Raw genomic sequence first — 22,832 nt, forward strand, 5'->3', positions numbered from 1 at the left:
ATCGTTATCGAAAATGATCAAAGTGTAGTATTTTTTTTACAAAAGTATTTGTGATATGATGAGTGAACTAGAAATATCGATTCTATCGTTAACGGATATTCAGCCACAGCGTGAGCGGTCACACTGGATCTTAAATTCTGGCGCAAAGCAACAAAGAAAAAAGGAAGCGTCGCAGTTAAACTAGTTAAATGTGCCAATTCCCTTCGGAAAAATGTCTAGCGATATTGCCAGCCAACTGAAGGGCAGCCGCTCCGATGTGGAAAAAGTCCGCCAAAGGGTGGAAGCCAAATTCCGGGAGCTGTCCGGAGATGAACTGCCTCTGAGATACGAAGTGAATGTGTTACGCCATATTTGCCTCGCCTTAAAGGATAATCTGCACCAGAATGCGGATATTTATTGCGACATTATAGGCATAATGCTGCCGCGTGTAGTTCCCTTCGAGGGGAAGCCCAGCTTATGGGAGGCGCACTTGACCAGTCTGCGGTACATACACCATGGCTTGTGCCATCAGGTAGGATTAGCAATAAGATTTGGAATTCACCTAACCAGTTCCATCATTCACAGCGATCCATTGAAGCCTGCCAGAAGCTATACAACCTCATCCGCACACAACCCTGCCGTCTGCAAGAGGAAACAGATCACAAAATATACCTGGACATTCATTTGACCCACTTCAATGGCCTCCATGTGCTGCTCCAAAAGCAAAAACTTCCTTTAGAAGCCACCAGTCACCTCTGTTATGCTCTGGAATCTCTGGGCGAACTTTTCGTGGCCATGACGCAAAGGAAAATATGTCAATGCGCACCGCTTCTAGTACAACTAAACGAGAGTTTATTTGGCAAAAGAAGTAGATCATTCTTCAAGTCCCTAAGCTTCTTGCCATCGGAGAGTCTAGCCAAGATGTTTAACTCGCTGCTTATGCTCCTGGCCAACAGCTCTACGTTAGACTTAGCCAATTTATTTCACGAATACCTTAGTCTTACGTTGGCTCTCGTACAAATCGACATGTTTAGTCCGCAGTCCAATCAGCAAATGGCATTGCAGTTGCTGCGCATGTGCAAGGAACTATTTCGCCAGGAATCAAACCTCAGCTATGCCCTACAGTTGATGTACTACTATATCAAGTTAATCTATGTTCGTGAACCCACAGCCGACTTTAAACGCACCTACATTGACTTGACAAGCAAGTTTCAGCACTTCTTCGAGCACAAAGGAGCCACTCATGCCAAAGAACAGTGGCTTGCTGATCTTCTGGTGTTCATTCAACTGCTGCAGGTGCTTATCCATCAGAGTAGCAGTAAGTTGCAGAGCCCTTTTCAATTATTTTGGCAGCAGTTTGACGGAGAGAGCAGTCCGGAGATCTACACAGCGCACTTTAAGTTGCTTCAGACGTGTGCTGGCATGGCGGTTAATGTTATTAGGAGTCCTTTGGGCTGCAGTTGCTCTCATGAGGCATGCAAGAGCGTGCGGAGGCACTGCATCCTGGCGTATGGATTGTGCGCATTGGATGCATATATTAATTGGAAACCGCCGGCGGAGCAGTGTACAAATGTGGTGGGTAAATATAAATAGATTTCATTCAATTTTGTGTGAATTTAATAAACATTTCAATAACATTACAGAGTCCTCACAAACCCTTGCTGGCAGTAGTCAAATACTCTATGGATGTTGCTAAGACAATGAAGTGCTTGGGTCCCACCAGTGTGGAGCTCATCAAGCTAGTGCGCCAGCTGACATACGTGGCTGATCAGGTCACCTGTCCGGAGCAAATGTCCTTGCTGCCGCCACTTTTGGAGCCCCTGCAGAAGCTGCGACCTCTGATTGCCGATCAGGATATGAGTAGCTTACTTCGACGGCTCTTCAAAGCCAGCTGCCATTGCAAGGATCCCAATATGGCAAGTCGAATACAAGCTGGTTATTTGGCCTCAATAACGAATCCCACACGATTGAGATCTCAGATCTGTTTGTACTACCATAATCTGGGAAAAAAGGGCATTGAAATCAGTAGGTGTGTCTACGAGTGGCATGAGTCCTCGCCTTTGCCATTTCCTCTTACTTCGGACCAAAAGAAACAGCTGTATGATATTGATTTCTTTGCTGCACTTCACTATTTGAGAAGTCCTTCTCAGGCTCATATGGAATCGCTAATTCGTTGCCGAATGAGTGACTATCAACTAGTACTCTTGGCCAGGCAAATGCGAAAGGATGCCTCCATTACGAAGAAGTGCATGGAGGTCCATGCGAAGCTAAAGCAACAACGTACGCTCTGTCGAATGGAACATTTGTGCCTGGGTCACGCAAGTGTGGGACTGCTGCTGGACGCACTGGAGGCTCAAAAAAGCAAAGTTTCTACCAAGGAGATAGCAGAAAATATGTTCGAGGAGCTGCTCCTCAGGGAGAACTTATGGCAGATGAACATACAAAGAGAGCAGCGATTGGTCATCTATGCTAGTGAAGCCATCTCGGCATTCAACAACTTCTTCAATCGAGCAGATCAAGAGCCATTGAGCAACAATGAAACCTCCATTGATTGGGAGGCAGTGATTGACGATGCCATTGCTGCTGCCAATGCACTTTCGAGTATGGGTTATCAATCACAAGGGGATGATGCCTGGCTGCTGCTCCTGAGGATGTGTCACTGGCTGGAAGATCGTTTTACATATCTCCGAGCGCTAAATCATTTTCTATCTCAGCATGAGGTTAGTTCTCGATTGAACCTAAAACTCTCCGAGGAAGTGGAAGTGGCAGAGGAATTGCTGGATGATTTGTGGCCTCAACTGAAAGGTGGAAAGTTTTTTAAGCGACAGCAAACAACTGTAATGCTCTGTTTCTGTCACCTCGCCAGTTACTATGCCAGAATGGAATGCCATAGTCATGCCCAGTTGCTGTTATTGCAAGTGGAACAACTTCGCGAAGAGTTCCCGGAAAGACAAGGGAAAAGTGATATTGTTTTGCTTACCCTGCAAACAGTGCGCTTTCGACTTGGTTATCAGCAAAGGAAGCCTACTAATTGCAGACTGCCGACGCCCCTGCGACAATTGGACACTATCCTGGACAATGTGCGAAGTTTCTGCAACCTATCCAGTTTAGATGGTGGCTCATTGCAGCTGCTTCTTTCGACTCTTGTGAGAGAAAGCACCGAGTGCTCTGCGAACAGATTAAGCGAACGATTGGCCTTCTCCAATATTGCGCTGCATTTGGTCCTGCAATCTGGCTTGGCCTTAAGAACCATAGAGGTATTCCTCGCCTGGTTGTGGACCAATTTGCAAATGGAAAATTTCGACAAGGCGCAATCGAAGTTGAGACTCATCGAGCACTGTTTGGGTATAAAACAGCTGAAACCAGCGACTCGACCAGAAAAGGAAGCAATTAAGGAACAAGCTATAAGTGATCTGGCGAGCAATATGCATTTCCTTCAGTTGGTGGAGCCAATCAGAAAACAGCAGCTGTTGAATACGGCTTCGCCAAGTCTGCTCAGCACGCGACCACATAGCCCAAATCCACAACTGGACTTGGATCGCTACTTGACACTGGATGTGGCGCCTGCGACTCTTCGAGAGAATTTTCAGCTGCAATGCTTGTACTTTGTAATGGGCTGTCTGCATGCACGTCTCCGCTTTCTTCAGCGGAACAGTGAGCAACTGGAAGAATTCTATGAAAGAGCGCATAGTTGGCTGCAGGAAAAACCAGTGACGAGTAGTGCTATGTGTTCCATGTTGCATGCCCAGCAGCTCTTTCATTTGAACTATCTTCGCTTTATGCGAAAACATGTAGAGGCTATATCAACGGCACAATTGGGCCTGAAAATGCGACCACGAGCGGTCGATATTAACTTCGAGTACAACTTCTTCGCTCAGCTAAAGACAGCTCAATTGGAGCTTAAACCCGTGGGCCAGGACAAACCAAAGATCAAAACCCTTAGACGGGCTTTGGTATTCAATCAGTCACCCGAAGACAAGAAACGCACCGCAACAGGATCAGCTTCTGCAGTGAAGAATATGGCGTCCAAAGCCAAGCAGTCGGCCAAAAAGGCACCACGTTTCAGAATTTACGAGGAGCTGGAACTACGACCACCAAGTGCTGCCAGCAACAGTAGCGGTGGCAGCGGAACAGAGAACACTCCGCCTTCGGATCACGTGGATCTGAATGCCTGCCAAGCGATCGAGATAAGCGACGACGACGATTTACCATCAGTGCCCACAAAAAAGAACCAACCAAAAAGTAGAGAAAAAACTAAGCCCAAGCCCACGTCCAAAGCCTGTAAAGTCCTAACATTGGATAATAGCTTGGAGATAGTAGATACGCCAGCAACAACGATGAGTGCACGGAGCACCAGAGCTCGGGTGCGCCAACCAGTAGAGACACCAAAGACGGCGACTCTTTCAGCCAGGCGAACGAGGCGTCAGGTGTCCGAAGCACAGGCTCCTGAAACGGAGTCCATTAGCACACGCAGACGTCACCGGCACTGATTAGATAGTACTGCAGTCTTCTTAGTTCATATTTATTCTTACTGAAAATGTCTTTAAATTTAAATATATATTGTGTGTAAGTGTTACAAAAAACTAAATATTTCCTTCGGTTGGCAAAGACAGTAGTGACGTTATACAAATGTCCTTGCTCCAAAATCCGCGCTGAGCTCGCTGGCCATTGGTGCCATGGTAGAAAACACCAGAGCCTGATTTGCAGCCTCCTTCAAATTGACCCACGTAGCGATTCCCAGTTGCTATGAACACCATATTAACTTATTATCATTTTTATACATTTATAAAGTTCAGAAAAATAATAAACCCAATATTTGGAGTAAAATTATTAAAACTTTTCTTTAGAATACACACCCGTGATAAGTAAACCCTTTCCGTGCATTTTGTCCAGGAGCCACTCGCCCACATAGATGCCGCCATCCGCCTGCCACAAGATGCCCTCGCCACTTCGCTGGTCCGCCACCCACTGGCCAAAGTAGACGGATCCGTCCGGAAAGAACTGCTTGCCCTCGCCGCACCGCTTGTCCGCCCGCCACTGACCCACGTAGATGCGTTCAGTGCGGCCATCGGGCTCCTTGCGACGCAGCGTGCCAGTGCCATGCCGTTGACCCCGCTGCCAGTGACCCTCGTAGACAAGTCCACTGCTCGTTTGCTTCACTCCAAACCCGTGCGGCTGCAGGCCCAGCCATTTACCCTGGTATCGGCCACAGGGATACCGCTGACAGCGCACTCCGGAACTAAATCCGCTCGCCCGCCGCGACATGCCGTCGATGACTGAGCGCGGGAGCAGGTCTGTCACATGCGGCGGTGCCATGTGGTGTGTCCTGGGTGGTTTGAGCCGTGCGTGCGGTGTCACTAGTCTAATCGAGCCACAGCAGCATGTCTTGCCACCATTTGACTTCCTCCGGCAATGGCACGCAAACTTAAGGAGGCCAAAGGCATTGCCTCAATAGAAAATCGTTTGTTCCGATTCGGTAAAAGTAGAAAAAGTCGTTTAATCAGTCGTATAAATTACAGCGCATTTAGCTTACATGGGTAAAGATCGAAAATAGTCTGTTATATATTTCCAAATTATTGGAATACCATAGCATATATATAAATATTAAGCCACATTGCAGTACATTTTAAAATACTTTCTTTTACAACTACTGTTTATGAACTTGTCTCAGAAATACTAAATTGTTACTCATATATTGTGCACCTATAAATCACGGATACAAATAAAACTCCAACACCGTTTATAGAAAAATCTTTTAATCATAAATTATACAGTATAAATTACAGCGCGGTTTCGCTTACACAATTGGCCTAACATTAAATTAGGGGCTAAGACAATCAAACGAGTTGTGTCCAAGCTGTTCTTAAACGTAAAAAGGGAAGACTGCCTAGGATGGTTCCAAAAAATACGGCATACAATTTAAAATACACGCAATATAAATATGTAACAAATATGAGCTAATTTATGAGGAATATTCATCGAACATGTTGGTCCGAAGTATTGCTTTAATTGGGGTCTTTTATCATTGTCAATATCCGTTCTCTGTAATTGCCATAAGTGTATAATAAAGGACCACAGCACTCGATCCACACGCAATACAGTTCAAGTATATATATATATGTAGTAGAAATCTACTGAATTCCGCGTATCACAATTTCCATCAACTACAAATTTACAATATGTGTTTCACTAAAATAATCTGAAGCTTGCCCTGAGCCGCTGTCTTTTTCGTTCGATCTAGATCTAGTGGTGCTAGACAATATCCCCGGAGGCGCCATAGTTCATGCCATTATTTCGTATGTTATTGTGATGCTCCAAATGATCCTGCTCCATCTGCTCCTTCAGCATCTCCAGCTCGCGGATGCCCGACACTGTCACCTCATACTTGTGCGACACCAGGGAGCGGTAGAAGTGTATGGCAAAGGCCATGAAGATGATCATCACCGGGATGAGGACCACGCAAGCGGACCAAGCCGCCGGCGGACTCAGATCGTAGAATTTCACCCAGCAGAGGATGGCTATCTCCAGTAGGAAGAGTATAAGTCCCAGCAGCGTGGAGAAGGCCCACGCCGTCTCAATGTACCAGTGCAGACGCTCGTGCGGAGATTCGTGGACCAGGGAAATACTGTGCAGATTACACACCGTCTCGATATTTGGCAGGATACAGGTGCTGATCATCAGGGCCAGCATGTGCACCGCCACCAGGAGGGTGGTGCAGATGGCAAAGGCTATCAGCATGCCCGGTGGTACATTTGTATCGTGATCCAGTTGCACCTCCACCATCGCCACCTATTGGGTATTGCAAAGGGAAATTATCGTCATTAATGATTTCTGATTCATTTAGGATGCAATCGAAACGATTCCCCGGCATCGCCTCTATTATTATTAGCCATTTCTCGTGAGAAAATTGCAAAATTGGCAAATAAGCAACTTTTCTCTTATATTGTACGGTCGGAATGGACTAATTTATCTGTTCCGCCTCCAATGCCCCGCTTCCCTTTCTTCAATAGGCTAGGTGTACATGTGGAATGCATAACAAGTTGACGAACCAAAAAAGAGACCCATGAATACCTCGTCACTCAATTAATTAATCTAATAATTCAGCACCTGCGACACTTGTACATTTTCTAATTGATTTATTTAATATTATGAACGGCATGCTATAGTTAATTATTGGTATATTTTTAACTGTGTCGTGTGTGGAATTGTTAGACTTTAAGTGGGATATTGTTAATGGATTCTTTAACAATGCTGGGAAACCAGGGAATGTATCATTATTTGCATGTAATCTTTTTTTCGAACTGATACAAGTTTGAGAAAGCCTAAACTACCCATAATTAATGGGTGAACAAATACATATATGCAGAGCAAACAGCTAACAGACTTGTTTGGCCAAGACAACGATAGTGGGAATAAACTGATATCTATTTCGTTGGCCCTCAATTTGTTGCTGCCGGCATCGAAAATAATTATGTTGGTTAGGAACATTTGAAGGTACCGACGGCTAATTACTGATGTATGTATTTTCATATACTATATAGTACATATATCCCAATATCCCTGTCATGATTGAAATTACTTAAATGCGACGCCGAGCAGGGTAATAGCCACTCAAACGGAACAAATAACATATTGCATTTCGTTGCGCGATTCGCCAAGTGGAAACTCTTATTAATATGTACAATTATAATAGTCTTGTGATGCAGTGTATGCTGTGTTCGTAGTGACAATTTCTGCACTTTGTGCTGATCAACACAAATGCCATTTCCAAATAAAAAGATTATGCGGTTTCTGTCTGCACATTGAGTTGGCCCAATGCTTTATAAAACCATCCACTACTAAGGGCAAAAAAGTATGTAAATTGTAGTCCACAAAATAGCAATGTATTATTAATGCCCAATAATTTCTAATGGCTTTGTTTTAATGCACATAAATGGCCAACTTAATGTGGTTTTTGAGCCAAATCGTTTTCTCTACGAAATATCATTTTTCCAAGTGGCCTATAAGTTAATTGCTCTCAAACAGATTCGATTAAATGTACATAAACTAATATATTTTCTCCTATAAAAACTCAAATTGACGCTACGACTAATCCAATTTTGTTTCTTAGTAATTAAGATTATAAATATGATTTTGGGTACACTCACCATGGCGAATCCGGAGAGCAGGGCGGACGTCTTGCTGGAGGCCTTGAGCTTGGCCCGGCTGAGCTGGAGCTTCCGCCAGGAGAGGTAGGTGGGCGAGTGGAGATCCTCGCCGGACTGCGACATGCTGCTGCTGGCGGTGCGGTGGTGGCCGCGTGGCTGAAAGCGGTAGGATTGGTTCTGTTGGTAGGTGCGCAACTGAAAGGGCGGCGGCTGGGCCGCAAATGGGGGCGATGCTATGGAGGCTAGTGGTGCTAGTGGCGCTATTGGTGCTACTGCTGAAGCTGCCGCCGCCGCTGAAGCTGCTGCCACTGAAGCCGCGAATGCTGGCGAGCCGTCTCGCTGCGCAGTGAAGCGTCTCGTTTGCGGCGAATTCGAATTGAACTGGCTGTGATAGAGATACCGCGACGACCCCACAAAATGGCTCGCTCTCAGATTGCCCAGCTGCTGCTGATGGTGGTGGTGGGGGTGCAGGGGCTGGGTTGTCTGGGTGAGGGGCTGCTGCTGGTGGAGGTTCGGATGCTGGCGCATATAATCGCCGCCGTAGTCGCCGGTTGCCGCTGTGGCTGTGGCTGTAGCCGCCGCCGTATAGGCATCCACACTGGCCGCCAATCTGGCAGTGGCATGCAGAGCGCTCGCCAAGGCCGAGGCTGGCTGCCGAATCCCCATGCGATTCGGCTGCGGATGCACCTGGTAGCGCCTCGATATCGGCATTACATCCAGGGTCTCACTGCTCGCCGTTCGCTCGGTGGACGATTCAAAGGAGCCCTGCTGGTGGCTCAGCATCAGGCTGCTCTGGCTCAAATTGGCCCGGGCATAACGCAGACTACCCGCTCCGCCGGTCGGCGGCAGCAGTTGCTCCTCCTCGTGATCCTCCGCCGGCGGTGGGGCGGCCTCTTGGTCCGTTGACTTCATTTTCTTGGCGCGTCGGGGCGGCCTTAGAGGTATCTGCTCCTCTGTCTCGATTTCCCCCTCCTCGAAGGGTGGCATGGACTACTGTCTTGAGTGCAAACTTGGCTTTCTCGCTCGGTGGGTTCAGATATAATCAGTCTGATAATGATAGGATTGTAATCAATTCTCTGCTATTTTTACGACAATAATTATTAGGCTTCTTTTTAGGTCCAGTTCATATCAAAACGTGGCTAAGAATACAAATGATATTTTATTTTTTTGCTGTTCAGTATGCTTTATCCTTAGTTGGCGTACAGCAACCAATCCGATTCGACTTAAATTTGGATTCTCTATACAGTCTAATCTGTTTTCTATTCTAGTGTTTAAATCCAGCTTACTTATATTTCAGTTCTCAAGCTCTTCAGCAAGATCAAAATCTAAAAACAGCGATCCTTATGCTCCACAAGTTGCACCGCACAGATCGGCAGACTTCCAATGTCTGGCATTTATTAATAAATAAAAAATATTCCATCAGGTCATTAAGGTCCCATGTTGGTTATCGACAACGCCCTGCCTCAATTATGGAGCACTTTCTTAGAACGTTTCAATTTGCCGTTCACAGCACTTGATTCGCAGTAGTTATATTATTCATTTCTTAACCATTTGAACCTGGGCGATATTTGGATTTAATGGCATTTTCATGGATATCTCTCTCTCTCGTCTAAGGAATATTTATTTTATTGACGACCTTTTACAGTTTTTGGGTCTTTGGAATATTAATGTTATTGCTCTTGATCTTGGCGACTTTTCATTCCATTGTTCTTGGTTCTCAGAAGCCTGTGTTTGAAATATCAACTTATCGCTGAACTCGTTGTTTTATTGCTATCGTCGTTGTTATTTTCTTGGATTTCGTAGGACTTGTTTGTATAACATATAACATATATATAATTTTTATGCTGGTTTCATTTAGTGAATCACATCAACATTTTTGCATATATGTACATATATCTCGCGACTTGCTGAATTCCAGCAACGACGATTCACTGTACCCGTCGAATGGCGAGCAATCTTTGTTCGAGAGAGTTCGTTTGCCACTTGCCACTTGTCACTGTAATCTCGTTGTTTTCAGCGATTTTCATTAGGTTCCGTTTCACTTGGTTGATTTTGCAATGCTTCCCATTGATGATGCTGAATTCGCTGATATTCTGGCTGGGTGTTATTGTTTTTACCTTATTGCACATGACAATTGATCAACAATTACCCACAAATGGCACACACACGCACGCTGAAAATTTCATAGCCTCTCTCTAGCTTCACCGCAATCTCTCTGTCTTTTGGGTGCGTTGAAATATTTACTTTTTTATTTGTTATTTATAAGCACACATTTATGGGTCTTATAAAATGTAAAATACATGTGTCAATAAAAACACAACTTTTTCGCAGACACTTGTTGCCGACTTTTTCACATATGTATATATATATTTTTTTTTTTGATATGGCCGAGGCCAAGAGTTGTACCCTAAATACTGCTAGCTGAGAAAAGCCAAAACGCTAGGAAAAAAACTGAAAACAGTCGCGGATGCTGGCGACACTTCCGCAAAAAAAAAAAGAAAATAAAAAAGAGCTACGCAAGAATAGTAATTCTTGTCTTTCCGCCACAAATTTAATTCAGGTGCGCGGTTGCACAGCACATTGAATTCGATTCGATTTCATTTCTGCGTTCGCGGTTCGCAGTTCGCGTTTCGCTTTTCGCGCCTCTTGTTCCTTCGGCGATGGCAAGTTAACAACTAACTGATACGGCGGCGGCTCTGCCCGCCAGCGGAGCAGCGGCCAGCCTGAGCGGTAAGCAAGCGGTACGGCGGCGGCGGTGAGCGGCAGCGACGACGTATATTCAAATTCGACAATCAATTTGAACGGTGCGGCCTGCGATGACACAAAAAACAACAACAGCTACTATAATGGCAATCGAACTATGACAGTGCAACTTCCCAAGCAACGAACTTGAAAAACACAAACTTAACAACCAAAGATTTTGTTCAATCAGAAAATAGAGAGGAATTTATTATGTATTTAGAAAATAACAGAGAATGAAATAAGAGAAAAGAAAATAAAGTAGAAATATATATGTATATTTATTTTGTAGTAGAATTTTTCCTAGTTATTAAATACAGCTACCAAAAGTTCGCTTTAGCCAAGTTGCACTGTACAAAACAACCATTTCAATGAAAGCGTTTAAAGAGAGAGTGGGTGAGAAATAGAAACGGAAAGAGAGCTAGCTACCAGACAGTAGAAGAATCGAAAGAGGCGAAACCAAAAACTACAGGAAAACAAAAAGTAACAGGGGGTGGTGAGAAGAGTGGAAGCGGGCGGGCGGTCAGGTGGGAGGGGAGAGGGGGCGGTGTCTGCTGCTACTTTTGGCAATCGATCAGCGATCAGCGATCATCAACTGATGAATGGGGAAGACAAGTCGGGTGATTAAACACACGCACACACGACCCTGAACTTAAACTTAAACGAGTAGTAAGTCAAGATCCAATCCACAAACGGAAAGTCACTCGAATCCACGGACACAATGCTCCAAAAAAACCATATTGTGGGTCAATATCCTCTGACTAGAGTATGTGTAGGTGGTAACACAGCTTATTGACGTAGTTGTCTCGAAGAAACTATTTAAAGAATGAGTCAGTACTTCAATGTACACATTTTGCACTAACTGGTAGACCGTTTCCCTTTTGTATATACCCTTAAATATATACAATGTATCCTACGGTTTGCTGTTTGAAATATCAACATGTCCATGCAGATGAAACTACCAAAAAAGAAGCTAGCGCCAGTTCCACAAGGAAGTAGACGAAAGCATAGGAGTTCTTTTGCGAGTGTGTCCCACTCAACGTGTCCTCGATGAATTTGCGTTTGCGGTAGATATTGGTGTACACCATGAAGCCCTCAGCCTCGCAACTTTGCACTCGACGCGCCACGCCGTACAGGAAGCGATCGCAGTAGAGTGGACTGCCCAAGTCCTGCTGACACATATTGCCCCTGCCCGTATAGCTACCCATGCACAGGCAGCTGTTGCAGGCTGGCTTGCAGCTATAGCTCGAAATTTTCTGGGTTCTGATTTGGAGCAGCTCGCTTGAGTAGGGTCCGTCCTGGAACCAAGTTACTGGGTTTTAATACATTGGTCTATGTTACACAGAACGCAAAGAATGCGGGGCACCTTACAAATGGTATAACTTACGTAGTAAATCCTGCCCCATCCGAGAGAGCTGCATAGCCAAGTGCTGTTTAACTCCTTATCCGGCAGCATCATGGCCAACCTTTGACCAGTAACGCCGCGATCCAGCTTCAGCAGTGCCAATTGGGAGCACTCACCCAAGGGGTTCTCCTCCAATACAATCTTCTGAATGTGAAATACGTCTTTTGGCGAGGGCTTCTTCAATCGTCTGGGTGTGAAGACCACAACCCTTAGATTCTTCCGACTATTCGACTTGTTGGGCGTGCTCTCCGGCACGGTGCTCACACAACAGCTGGAGGTGACGACCCACCAGGCGGAGAGGAGGGAGCCGGCGCAGAAGTGATTGTCACCCCAATGGCGAATGTGTTTGCGCGTCCGTATGGACACCACATTCTGGTGATAATTGTCCGTTATGTAGAGGTTCCTCTGAAGCTCCTCCTGCCCTTTATTTGAATAAGCAGATGAGAAGCTCAGCAGCAACAGTAGGAGGAACTGCATCCCCGATGAGGCGGGAAGCACATCTGTATTCTTTCTTTATGTTATAGATAAATTGGGCAAAGTAGTCTACAGTAACTAAGTTTTAATGGGAAATACTTTCTCCTAGAAACTATAAAAACAGTTTGTAAGGTGCAAGCACCAGTTTTTTCACCTGCTCGCAAAACTATTGAACAAATAAACAGAGTACTAAAATTGTTTTTGATATCTTTGAGCAACTTTTTATAGAGAACATATGGTACACGGGGAGCATCATGCTTATGAAACTGAAAGCCAACAAAAATAAACAAAAAATGTTTGCAATAATATTCCATATAGCTGAACTCAGGGAAATCAAACAAGTCGAGATGGAAAGTGCCTCCTTTTTTGGCCTTAAACAAATACAAATCTGGTTAATGTTAATAATAACTTGGCCTGTCAAATGGAACCAGTTTGCCGGGGCTCTCCGGGCGCCTGACTTCCTCCAGAATAAACAAAATGTAACCACTTAAAAAATGTGAATATAAATACAAAAGACCCACCGATAAAGCAGCAGAAAAAAAAACCGAAGGTGTCAGCTGGCGGGTGCTGGTTCATTTTCGTTGGCTGCCAAAATTCGTATGCAAACACACACCTGGATTTCAGAGACGCCGACCAAGGAGCACCTCCATATCTTTCCAGCTCGTGGGTGGGTGCGTGTCTTTATTATCGTCGGTGAAATGAAAACAAGAACAAGAACAAACAAGAGGACAGCAGACGCGATAAGCGAAACGTACAACTCTTGGAGCCAATTAGACGCCGGTTCTACAATATTTCCATGAGCATTTGCAATTTCATTGCCAGTGCTGTTCGCCAAAAACAAAACACTGTTCAATAATTCAGCAGGTTCGCCAGTTAACTCAGTCGTCATACCTGTGATTTATACATACGTAATGTACATATGTGCGTTGTTGTGTGTACTTTCGAGTGTCTATGCGATCTTGTTCGACTTGAAACGTAGGCCGTGTTTATGTGTCAGATTGCGTGGCTTAATCAAACGGGCGCATTCAGCAGAGGTTTGCGAATTCGGAGATATGAGTAATACGTGATTTACGACGGGACTTGGCGATTAGAGAACAGATTTATATATCACCGTTTTTGGGAGAACATATTGTGACAAATATACGAGGTTTCGTAAAATGTATTAAAATATGCCCGACTTACTTACTGGAAAACATTACACGACCGTGTTTCGAATAAGCATTTCCAATTAAAGTTTATTAATATTTAACGTATATTATTGTCAACTAACAGACAGCAAATTTAGTTGTTTTTTTCATTTAAGCAAACTGAGTTACAAATAATACTTTTGTCACCACACTTGTACAACAAATTAGTTTATGTCCTTTTTATATCGTTTTTAGACACCCAAATATATAAATATAGCTGCAGCTAAATTATTTAGAATGTACAAATTGAATCTGGCAGCCCACTCAGTAAATGTCATTGTGCTTTCCTCGCTTTATTTTGATTGGGAAATTTGCTAATTGTAATCGCATAAAAGAAAATATTAGAATGTAAACTCATTTATGGCACATGAATACATTTTGTGATTGTAACTGCCTCCGAGTATCTACTTATAATCTCGAAAGTCAATTTTTTTTCGAATATATGCAATAAATTATTATCGGGATCTATATATTTTATTATAGAAATCTCGTGACCGATCATAAATCACAGCTTAGGTGATGAAAGTCGCGATTAAACTGCTGAATGCGCCCATTGTCACCGCGTGAGAGAGAGATAGTAGAATTGAGAGAGACAGAGAGATAGAGAGAGAGTTGCGAGAGAGCAGCTTCCATAGCATCGCTTTAAAAATGGGGGCGGTGGAGTGGGGGAGGATCGTGTAGACAGAGATTGGGGATTGGAATTGATTTGTTATTGGACTTACCTTCGGCTGGTTCTGTGATGAAGGGGGCGGGGGCGGCGGAAACTGCAGCAGCGAGTTGCTGATGCTGGTACGCTGGAATCCTGCGCTGTTGTTGCTGTTGCTGCCGCTTCCCGTGGGACTGTTGCTGTGGTGCTGTGGGTGTGGATGCGGATGTGCGTGCAGCGGGAACTGCTGCTGGAACTGGTGACCGGTGGCCACTGAAGTGGCGGCTGCAACGGCGGCGGCCACAACGTGCTGGAAGTGGTGCTGCTGGTGATTGCCAGTGGTGATCACCGCTGAATTCCTCGCTACCCGTGGCACCGACGAGGTGAGCGGCGACTTTGTTGGCGTCTCTAGGCCCGAAGTGTTGGCCGTGGTCCACACAGACATGATTTACGGCCAGCGATTTCTCCTGTAGATTTAAGTACGTCTGCCATGGTGCACGGAAATACAGGCAAGCAAAAAAAGTAACGAATAAGTTAAACAATTCGGCACGGCGCAAATGTGTGGTGCTAATTAAGTACGATCGGCGAGGTTTGAAAGTAAACTAAACAAAAAACAAATTAATTCAACAGCATTTCGTTGCTTTACTTGTGTGCATTTATGAAATGTCCTAACGCGTCACGCCAACATATCGATATATCGATTGCGCTGGTGCTGACAGCCCTGCCATCAGCTGTTACCGATATATTTGAAAGCAAAAGGCGCCAAATTTCTGTAAGATCTAGTTATATGTGTTTTACTGTGTTGGTGATTTTATATTTAGTAACTGGTAAGTGACACAGACTAATTAATCATACGCCCCCCAAGGCACAGAAATTAATCAATTAGCTTGCAGAACTTTACGCCCTGACACACATTTGAAATGGCCGATAGCACTTGCTCGGTTTTTTTTTTCTTTTTCGCGCTCTTGCAACGAGATCTCTCCTTTTTGGTTTGCTAATTTTCTTTCACATTCTTCCGGCGTAGTCCTCAATTTATTTTATTCTTGGTCTGCTCGTGTATTTACATATGTACATACGTATTAACATATATGTGTATGCACATTGCATCTGTCGCTACTTTTTCTCTTTTTTGTTATCCGCCTTGAACTTGCAAATTTTGAATGAGTGTGACGAGTGCGAAATGGTTCTCGCATAACTGTGCTATTCGCCCTCTCTGTCAATCTTCTAATATTCACACCCACAGTTTCGCAAGTGTTTGGCAATGGCTTTCTTCGCTTTCCTTCCCTTCTTTCTTCGGTTGTGCTGTGCTTTGCTTTGTTTGGGAATTAATTTACATCCCATCGATAGATAAAGCGAGTCATGTGCCGATGAACAGACCTAGAACCGTTATCTATTGGATATGCCCAAAGCGCGAGCACTCACGTAAGTACATATGTACATTCATATATACAAGTATGCATAGTAACAATCGCGACCAAAATATTAGGGGCTTAATAATAACTACCTTATTTAAGGATCTTTTTAAAAAATACTCTCATAATTAACCAGGCTCGATATTGAAGTTTCTCTAAAAATGTTTGCTTTGCAAGCTTAGTTTACAAGTAAAGCATCTAGTGTTGTAAACGCAGGTACGATGTGATAAATGTTACAGGAGTGGCTGTTCTCGGTTAGATGAAATATACAATAAGAATAATGAGTATCTGTTAGTCCAGGCAATTAACCACATTAATTTTATAAATTATGGGTTACCTATATATTTAAAAGAATGTTCCAGTCAATGATGAATAAAGAAATGGTATTGTTTACATAAGAAGTTCTGATTAGAATTGTATGCTGTATTTTGGTGCATACTTTTCTGCATTATTGGCCAATAACGAAGAGTATCGTTACCAGAATTCTCTTTCAAATTCTCGTTAAAATTCGAAATTCAAATATTTTTGGTTGGTTAGCCTTAAAAACTGAATAACTTGTATGTAAATGCAAAATATTCTTATATTCCCCATAGGTTTAAGTATTCTTCAACCTAGAAGTCTATCCCCAGCTGTATGCGGACGTATTAGAAATTCCTTGTGAACCGTGCGTCGCCTTCAAGGTGTTACAAATGTGCGCAAATGCCATTATCGGTTATCAGGCGGCTATACCATATTTGTTTGGCATCCGAATAAGCGGGTCAGAGGGGTTAGGGCCCAATAATAAGCATACATGTGTACTGAGGACTGAGGTAGAGTAAATAATATTTTTGCATGCCCTGCTCCCGTGGTGAGCACGTCTTGAGTCGTGAATGTAAACAATTGCGGGCAATTGAAATCAATAAGCGATCCGAGTGCCGCAGACTGTGTAATCCCTTATGGTTCTTTTGGTTCCCAGCTGTACCCGATATACTTGTATGTACATACGTATACGTATTTATGGTTTCCTTTGCTTGGGGCATGCGGCGACTCAAGATGCCCAGTCATTGGCTATTAATAAAACGTCGCTCAGAAACTTTAGATAAGTGAAAGAAAAAAACCCACAAAACAATGCAAACACCATGAATATGTGTTTGTGGGCATTAGTACACCCTAATATGTAAATATGTACTTATATCGCAAATAGAATTGTTCAACTTCCATTGTATGTACATAAACAATCATCAAATTTATTTGTGACGCAGATTTCGCAACATGATGTCGACTTGGAGAAACGTCGATTTCTTGGAATCGAACTCAAGTACTTGAAACTCTCGAAATCTTGTTTTCTCGAAAGATTTCAATGTTTTTATTGGTGCTAATTATATAACACTGCAAAGCTCTTTTTAATTAAATACTCTGTGTAACTTTTGACCAGTTACAAAGTCCCCTCAACTGAACGGCAATTATTGCGTATTGTGTTTGAAATGGAAACTTCTGGTTTATTTTCTTGGAAACTTGAACATTCCTCTAATCGATTCGAGTCTTTTGAAACTGGAATGCTTAAGTTATTGTTTGGTTTTGTTTCGCATAGTATAAGCATCTGCTGAAAACAACAATCTGCTCATGTTTTATGTAGATTTAGGCCTTTAAACCTGCCGCCTTCGAATAGAACTATAACCATAAATAGACCGAAAAACGCAGCGACTTCAAATGTCTCATAAAATATCATCTTTAATACATGCTTAAAACGAGTTCACAATAGTTGGGAGGAAGTACGTATGTATACAATAATACAATATTACAGATAAACAGCTAAGTACGCGGCACTTGTAATGACTAATGGACAAGACAAGACGATCACATGGGTCATAGGTCACCAGTCACCGGTCACCGGTCAAAGGTCACCCATAACCCCGCTTGGCAACAATTAAACGTAAGCAAATGTCCTCTATTTGGCTGACTAACTTATGGGGTATGGCTAAGAATTCATAGGGCCCTTATTGTATGGTGGGCTTGATGGAGCCCATGGAGTTTTTCCGATGATGATTGACCTCGAATCGCTTCATGATGCTGGCCACAATGGAGGAGGGCGGCATGTCGGGATTGCCGGTTAGACCCCTATAGCCCAGGACACTCGAATCGGCCAGGGATCGAGCCAGAGTCAGTCTTTGCACAAAGGCATCCGTATCGATTCCCGGTACCTGCGAGGGCTTGAGGAATCTTCGTGGTATCCGCGACAGCATATCCTCGGAGCTGAGCGGTCCAAAGCCCAGGTTAATGAGTATGGCCTCGGGATCTGGCTTGCGTGCCTCCAGCAAACTATCCACGCTGGAGTACCGACTCGAATCCGACTGTACGGACACGGAGCTATCACGCAGGAGCACTCTACTGAAGCGCTGTTGCCGCTGCGCCTGCGGACTCAGTTCGGGCGCCGTGCTGGAGGACTCGAAGGATTCCTCGTGCCGCAGGCAACGGGTACTGGTGGCGGAGATGTGACGCATGGGCAAGGAAGCGATGGGCGAGACATTCTCGCCATCCGGATCGGCATTCTCCTCCAGATCGGCGGCATACTCCATGTCATCCGTATCCACGGCGCTCTGCTGTCGCTGCAGTTTTCTGCGTCTGCGCAGCGGCTTGCTGGGCGGAAAGTGGGCGCTGGACAGGTGCTCACTGCTGCCGGCCAATTGCTCCACAATTGCACCATCGGCGACCTTGGCCCCCGTCCTGCCCTCGAAATTACTACAGCTGTGCGAACGCTCCATGGCGTATACGAGTATGGGTAGTGGTAGGTTATATATATATCTATGTGGATATCTAGATATCTAGTATCTTTAATGAGTTTTCTGTGGTCACGGCTGCTCGGGTTACAAGCTGCTCGACTCGCCGCAATCGCAATCTAAACTCAAGCTCGGCTTTTGGACATATTTGGTAATGGCCAGAATCAGGGCCTTAAATTTCGAATGCGTGTGCGCGCGTGTATAGTATACGGAATAACAAAAGCGACTTCAATTTGTGTTATTTGGTTAAATTGTTTTTGTTCCGATCGCCTTTTTTTGTGGAAACGTGTTTTTCTATATTCAGCGCGTTTCTGCCAATTTGTTGCTGTTCGTTATTTGCCGTATTTGCCGTATTTGTGTGTTTGCCTGTTTTTTGTTTATTTTTATTTTGTTATTCGCTCGGCGCGTAGATGCGGAGTGTTAATCAGCCGGAGAGCTTCTGACCCCGGATTTGGAACGATCGAGTGTTTTCACGATCGCATGGCATTGATATTGGGCTGCGGGAAGTGTCACTTCACACTTTTTGTCGTTGGATGTGAACTGTTGTTTGATTAAGCTCAATATTTATTCACATTTAAGTACACAAGTGTTACAGAGTTCGAAGTAAAGATCAATTTGTTATTTTCTTTTATTTTGTTTTGCAAATTATTATAACTTCAGCTTTCTCTTTTCGCTGTGCCAGCGTCCGCTTCGAAGCGAGTGATCTTCAAAACTGAAACTGAAATCACAAGCCCCAACCCAAACGAAATGCCCCAAGCACGATCCGATCGGAGCTTTTACGCCGGCGAGAAAGAGAGGGCCATACGCGTTATAGAGTGAGACATTTTTGGGTGGGGGGGCTTGTGGGGCTCTGAGAAAATCAGAGAGTGAAAGAGTAGTTGTGGTAGTAGTGGCGATCGGCCTGAGCTGGAATTACTTTGCGACCCGACGACGACAATTTCCTCAAGCGCAACGCCAATCTATTAGTAAACTTTGATTCTCCACTCCCCATAATTCCCCCATTTACCCGTTTACCCATTTCCCCACGCAATCTCACATCGTCGTCGTCGTCGTCGTCGTCGTTGGGGGAAAAACCATCGTGTGTACGCTTTCGTATCTCCCCGATAAAAAGTAATACTTTAGTATTATTGGCACGTTCTGCGGCTCTGGGAGTACATTTCATAGCCACTCGCATTGCCCTTATTTGCTTAATGAGATACTTTTTACGGCCCAAACCATTGGCCATTGTCAAGCCATTTGGGCATCGTAAAGATCTATTTAGCCAACTGCTGCAGTATGATTTCTGGCTAATTGTAAATGTGGATCAGTGGACTTTACGATCGTGTCAGCAGCGAATGAGCCTTTTGATCTTCCCCCTGTTTGTTTGAGTTGCCCAGTTTTCACATGCAGATGCGGAAGAGTCACGCAAACGGAAAACCCAAACAGGGGAAATTGTTTAAACCAGTTAATAAGTGGCGCGATAAAAGCTTGCGAACCCGAAGCTTTTGGCCCAAACAGCTGAGATGCCGGCTAACCGCCTCAACCGATTCCAAAAGAAACGATCTTTCTCTGGCAATGTGCATTTCATCCATACACTGCAAGAAACTGGGCCAAACGATATTTATCTTAATTTCATAGCTTAAGGCTTCTTATGAGTAAATGTTATAAAACATTATATACATTTCAAAGAGAGAGATTGAGTTTAAATGCAAAAATGCAAAAAAAATTGCATATGAAAGTAAGGAATCCTCAATAAGTACTTAAAAAACTAATAAGGTTTAACATCGTTATTGCTGTCCGATATTTAGAAAAAAATATTAAACTCTCCTTTTGAAATTCATTTTAAACGCTGAGGCCAGTGACACTTTTGAATTTTAATCACAGCCCTATATTATTTAAAAACACATTAAGTGATGTTCCTTTTGCAGCCGCAGTTCCAGGGCTTTGTAATTCACACTTGACACGTTCTGGCCACTGACTTACTGAGCTCCGTAATTGGATCTCGAAACAAGTGGCAGCCACCTCAGGCCCCACCCTGCCCCCTGTGCCTCCTGCATTTCTGCCACTCGGCCAAAGGTTCTGCCAACAGATCCAGAACTTCAAGCAAGAGTCTAGACTCTAGACTGACAAGGGTTCAAGTGTATCGGTGCTCGGTCGGTACTCAGAACATGAAAACATTGTGTGCCCGGGGCAAATTTACACAATTCTTCAAAAATTGACTTGGGCTATCAAGGCCAGACGCCGTGGAGAAGCCATAAATCGTAGTATGAATATATTTTAATGAACCCAAAGTTAGTTTTGTTGGATTTCAATTAAAGGTATGCGCGCGGGGCGGGTGTCATAATCACGTTGTGCAATTAACTATCGATGCTGTCAGCAATCATCCGCCTTACAACTTGGGTTCTAATGAATGTTCCAATATGATTGGACGATCGACGGAGTGGGAGGTTTCGGATTGAAGTTCGAATCTGACTAGGAAATGCCGTCTTTGTTGTTGATTAGCACGATCATCAGCGTGATATGGCTTATGACTGGTGATTCAGATAAGAGAAAGGGTAGTATTTGCAGCACAGATCCTGGGAGTAACAGCTTATTTGGCTTAATTGTTAAACAAAATAAATTACTCAATTTTCCCAGAAAATCTAGATTCGCGACTTATGCAAGCGATATAAAACACGAAAGTTAAGCGAACCCAATTCGAATAACAGTAATTACAGTGACACAATGATGGCGTGCCAAGGGTTAAACTGTGATTCAACAGGGAATACACTCGGCGAAAAACGCCGTTCGAAGTGCTACACAAATGTATATGCTGCGTATCGCAATTAAGTAACTTAATAACCGGGAAATATATCTACTTATGATATTGAGAAGCTTATAATTTCATTTGAAAGCGCATAGTTTTTGGCTCAGTGCAGTGGCCCTGATCTTCATAGAATCCAAAACCGTTAGCTTCGATTCCATCAATGGCTCGCGCCCTTTTCAATTGTTAGTAATTGGCATCGAATGGAACTTATTCGTCGGTGGTAATGTATACAAGCGAAAGTGTAAATTGCAATTGAAATTTCAGCATTGTCAAGTAGTTTGAGTGCAACTTGGAATTGCAAATGATCGACAGGAGAAGGGAAGCTCCAAATGGGTATGGATATGGGAATGGGAATCCAGAAATGGGTAGCTACTCACTCACCTGTGTTTCTGCTGCTCGAGTCAAACTATTTTATTTTTAGTTATAAATTAGGCTCAAACGATGGTCTAAAATTTGTTGTTCGTTGCTATTTCTAGTTTTTTAAGCACTTGTTTGCGCTGGCAACTTTTCCGGCTTCAGCTGTTGCACTTTCTATGCCATCGCATAGTCGAAGTTCCATAAATAGATTAAATTCACAATATATCAGAAATTTAAGCAAAACATTTGACTAAAAATATAAGTTGTGCTGTATGAATACTTTCAATTTGTACTATAAAACATACATAGTATAACTACTGGTTACAACAGATACAAGACTTATTGGGATCTAACTTTTCACTTTAACATGTAGTTTATACAGAAGCTTGAAGTTTCTAAGACGTTTAAATTTACAAAAGTTGAATAGTGCTTACATTATGTAGCTGGAACCCACAACCGTCGCGAATCGTTCCGAATAATTAACTGAATGTGATAAATATGGGTCTCCGTCTCCACTCGACGACTGGTTGTCACTCTTTGGGTGCTGTTTATGCAGATCTACTTGGTGGAGCGGCGTGTTATCTGCGGATCATCAGCGAGCTATTTTTTTTTATCTTGTCACTGATTATAATTATTTTAGTGTAGTCAAATGTCGGCCAAATATTTGCACATTGTTTGTTGTGCAAATGAAATGCTTCAGACCCACGAACAAACAGTTACGATGCTTAGGAAATGAGCACCAACAAAAAAAAAGCAACCGAAGCGCCAAGCGGATAAAAATTAATACAAGAATATCTCGAAGCACAACAGCAACAACAAGAACACGAAAAAAAAGAACAAATGCAAAAAAGATACAAGAAGACCGCGAAACGCAACAGCAAATAGTAGAGGTAAAAGAAAAACAAGAAAAACACGGCGGCGACGAGCACACACGTTCGCTTTTCT

General features: G+C 43.6%; 5 protein-coding genes across 7 annotated transcripts; 1 reads left to right on the plus strand and 4 right to left on the minus strand.

Moving 5' to 3' along the window:
• The first annotated feature begins 95 nt into the window (after positions 1-95).
• LOC6531180 (protein three rows) lies at positions 96-5,722 on the plus strand. The gene is made up of 3 exons (XM_002091973.4): positions 96-511; positions 565-1,554; positions 1,623-5,722. The coding sequence occupies exons 1-3, from the start codon at positions 212-214 to the stop codon at positions 4,467-4,469; spliced, it is 4,137 nt and encodes a 1,378-aa protein (XP_002092009.1). The 5' UTR covers positions 96-211; the 3' UTR covers positions 4,470-5,722.
• On the minus strand, positions 4,137-5,295 carry LOC6531181 (MORN repeat-containing protein 3). The gene is made up of 2 exons (XM_002091974.4): positions 4,836-5,295; positions 4,137-4,723 (listed from the first exon to the last, which is right to left on the minus strand). Exons 1-2 carry the CDS (start codon positions 5,293-5,295, stop codon positions 4,563-4,565), a joined length of 621 nt encoding a protein of 206 aa, XP_002092010.2. The 3' UTR covers positions 4,137-4,562.
• LOC6531182 (calcium release-activated calcium channel protein 1) lies at positions 5,719-22,522 on the minus strand. Of its 3 annotated transcripts, XM_039372367.1 has the most exons (5): positions 22,322-22,522; positions 21,912-22,061; positions 14,654-15,062; positions 8,127-8,282; positions 5,719-6,768 (listed from the first exon to the last, which is right to left on the minus strand). In XM_039372367.1, exons 3-5 carry the CDS (start codon positions 15,020-15,022, stop codon positions 6,232-6,234), a joined length of 1,062 nt encoding a protein of 353 aa, XP_039228301.1. In that variant the 5' UTR covers positions 15,023-15,062; positions 21,912-22,061; positions 22,322-22,522; the 3' UTR covers positions 5,719-6,231. The 3 variants fall into 3 exon arrangements, with proteins under 3 accessions (XP_039228301.1, XP_039228300.1, XP_015051156.1); XM_039372366.1 differs by lacking the exons at positions 21,912-22,061; positions 22,322-22,522 and having other exon boundaries at positions 14,654-15,204; XM_015195670.3 differs by lacking the exons at positions 14,654-15,062; positions 21,912-22,061; positions 22,322-22,522 and having other exon boundaries at positions 8,127-10,677.
• On the minus strand, positions 10,944-14,478 carry LOC26534596 (kallikrein 1-related peptidase b8). Its single transcript, XM_039372368.2, has 2 exons — positions 12,253-14,478; positions 10,944-12,163 (listed from the first exon to the last, which is right to left on the minus strand). Exons 1-2 carry the CDS (start codon positions 12,745-12,747, stop codon positions 11,801-11,803), a joined length of 858 nt encoding a protein of 285 aa, XP_039228302.1. The 5' UTR covers positions 12,748-14,478; the 3' UTR covers positions 10,944-11,800.
• On the minus strand, positions 17,674-19,724 carry LOC6531183. Its single transcript, XM_002091976.3, has one exon. It carries the CDS (start codon positions 18,728-18,730, stop codon positions 17,966-17,968), a length of 765 nt encoding a protein of 254 aa, XP_002092012.1. The 5' UTR covers positions 18,731-19,724; the 3' UTR covers positions 17,674-17,965.
• Positions 22,523-22,832: the final 310 nt, after the last annotated feature.

This window comes from Drosophila yakuba, chromosome 2R, assembly GCF_016746365.2.
Source record: "Drosophila yakuba strain Tai18E2 chromosome 2R, Prin_Dyak_Tai18E2_2.1, whole genome shotgun sequence".
Taxonomy (NCBI): domain Eukaryota; kingdom Metazoa; phylum Arthropoda; class Insecta; order Diptera; family Drosophilidae; genus Drosophila; species Drosophila yakuba.

What these genes read in the sequence shown, in the direction of transcription:
- LOC6531182 (XM_015195670.3), bottom strand. Translation starts at nt 9,113, where the DNA reads ATGCCACCCTTCGAGGAGGGGGAAATCGAGACAGAGGAGCAGATACCT. An exon ending in TGCTCTCCGGATTCGCCATG is followed by an intron (nt 6,769 to 8,126) that starts GTGAGTGTACCC and finishes AATACCCAATAG; the next exon opens with GTGGCGATGGTGGAGGTGCA.
- LOC26534596 (XM_039372368.2), bottom strand. Translation starts at nt 12,747, where the DNA reads ATGCAGTTCCTCCTACTGTTGCTGCTGAGCTTCTCATCTGCTTATTCA. An exon ending in GATGGGGCAGGATTTACTAC is followed by an intron (nt 12,164 to 12,252) that starts GTAAGTTATACC and finishes ACTTGGTTCCAG; the next exon opens with GACGGACCCTACTCAAGCGA.
- LOC6531180 (XM_002091973.4), top strand. Translation starts at nt 212, where the DNA reads ATGTCTAGCGATATTGCCAGCCAACTGAAGGGCAGCCGCTCCGATGTG. An exon ending in ACCATGGCTTGTGCCATCAG is followed by an intron (nt 512 to 564) that starts GTAGGATTAGCA and finishes CATCATTCACAG; the next exon opens with CGATCCATTGAAGCCTGCCA. An exon ending in CGGAGCAGTGTACAAATGTG is followed by an intron (nt 1,555 to 1,622) that starts GTGGGTAAATAT and finishes ATAACATTACAG; the next exon opens with AGTCCTCACAAACCCTTGCT.
- LOC6531181 (XM_002091974.4), bottom strand. Translation starts at nt 5,295, where the DNA reads ATGGCACCGCCGCATGTGACAGACCTGCTCCCGCGCTCAGTCATCGAC. An exon ending in AAAGGGTTTACTTATCACGG is followed by an intron (nt 4,724 to 4,835) that starts GTGTGTATTCTA and finishes TGGTGTTCATAG; the next exon opens with CAACTGGGAATCGCTACGTG.
- LOC6531183 (XM_002091976.3), bottom strand. Translation starts at nt 18,730, where the DNA reads ATGGAGCGTTCGCACAGCTGTAGTAATTTCGAGGGCAGGACGGGGGCC.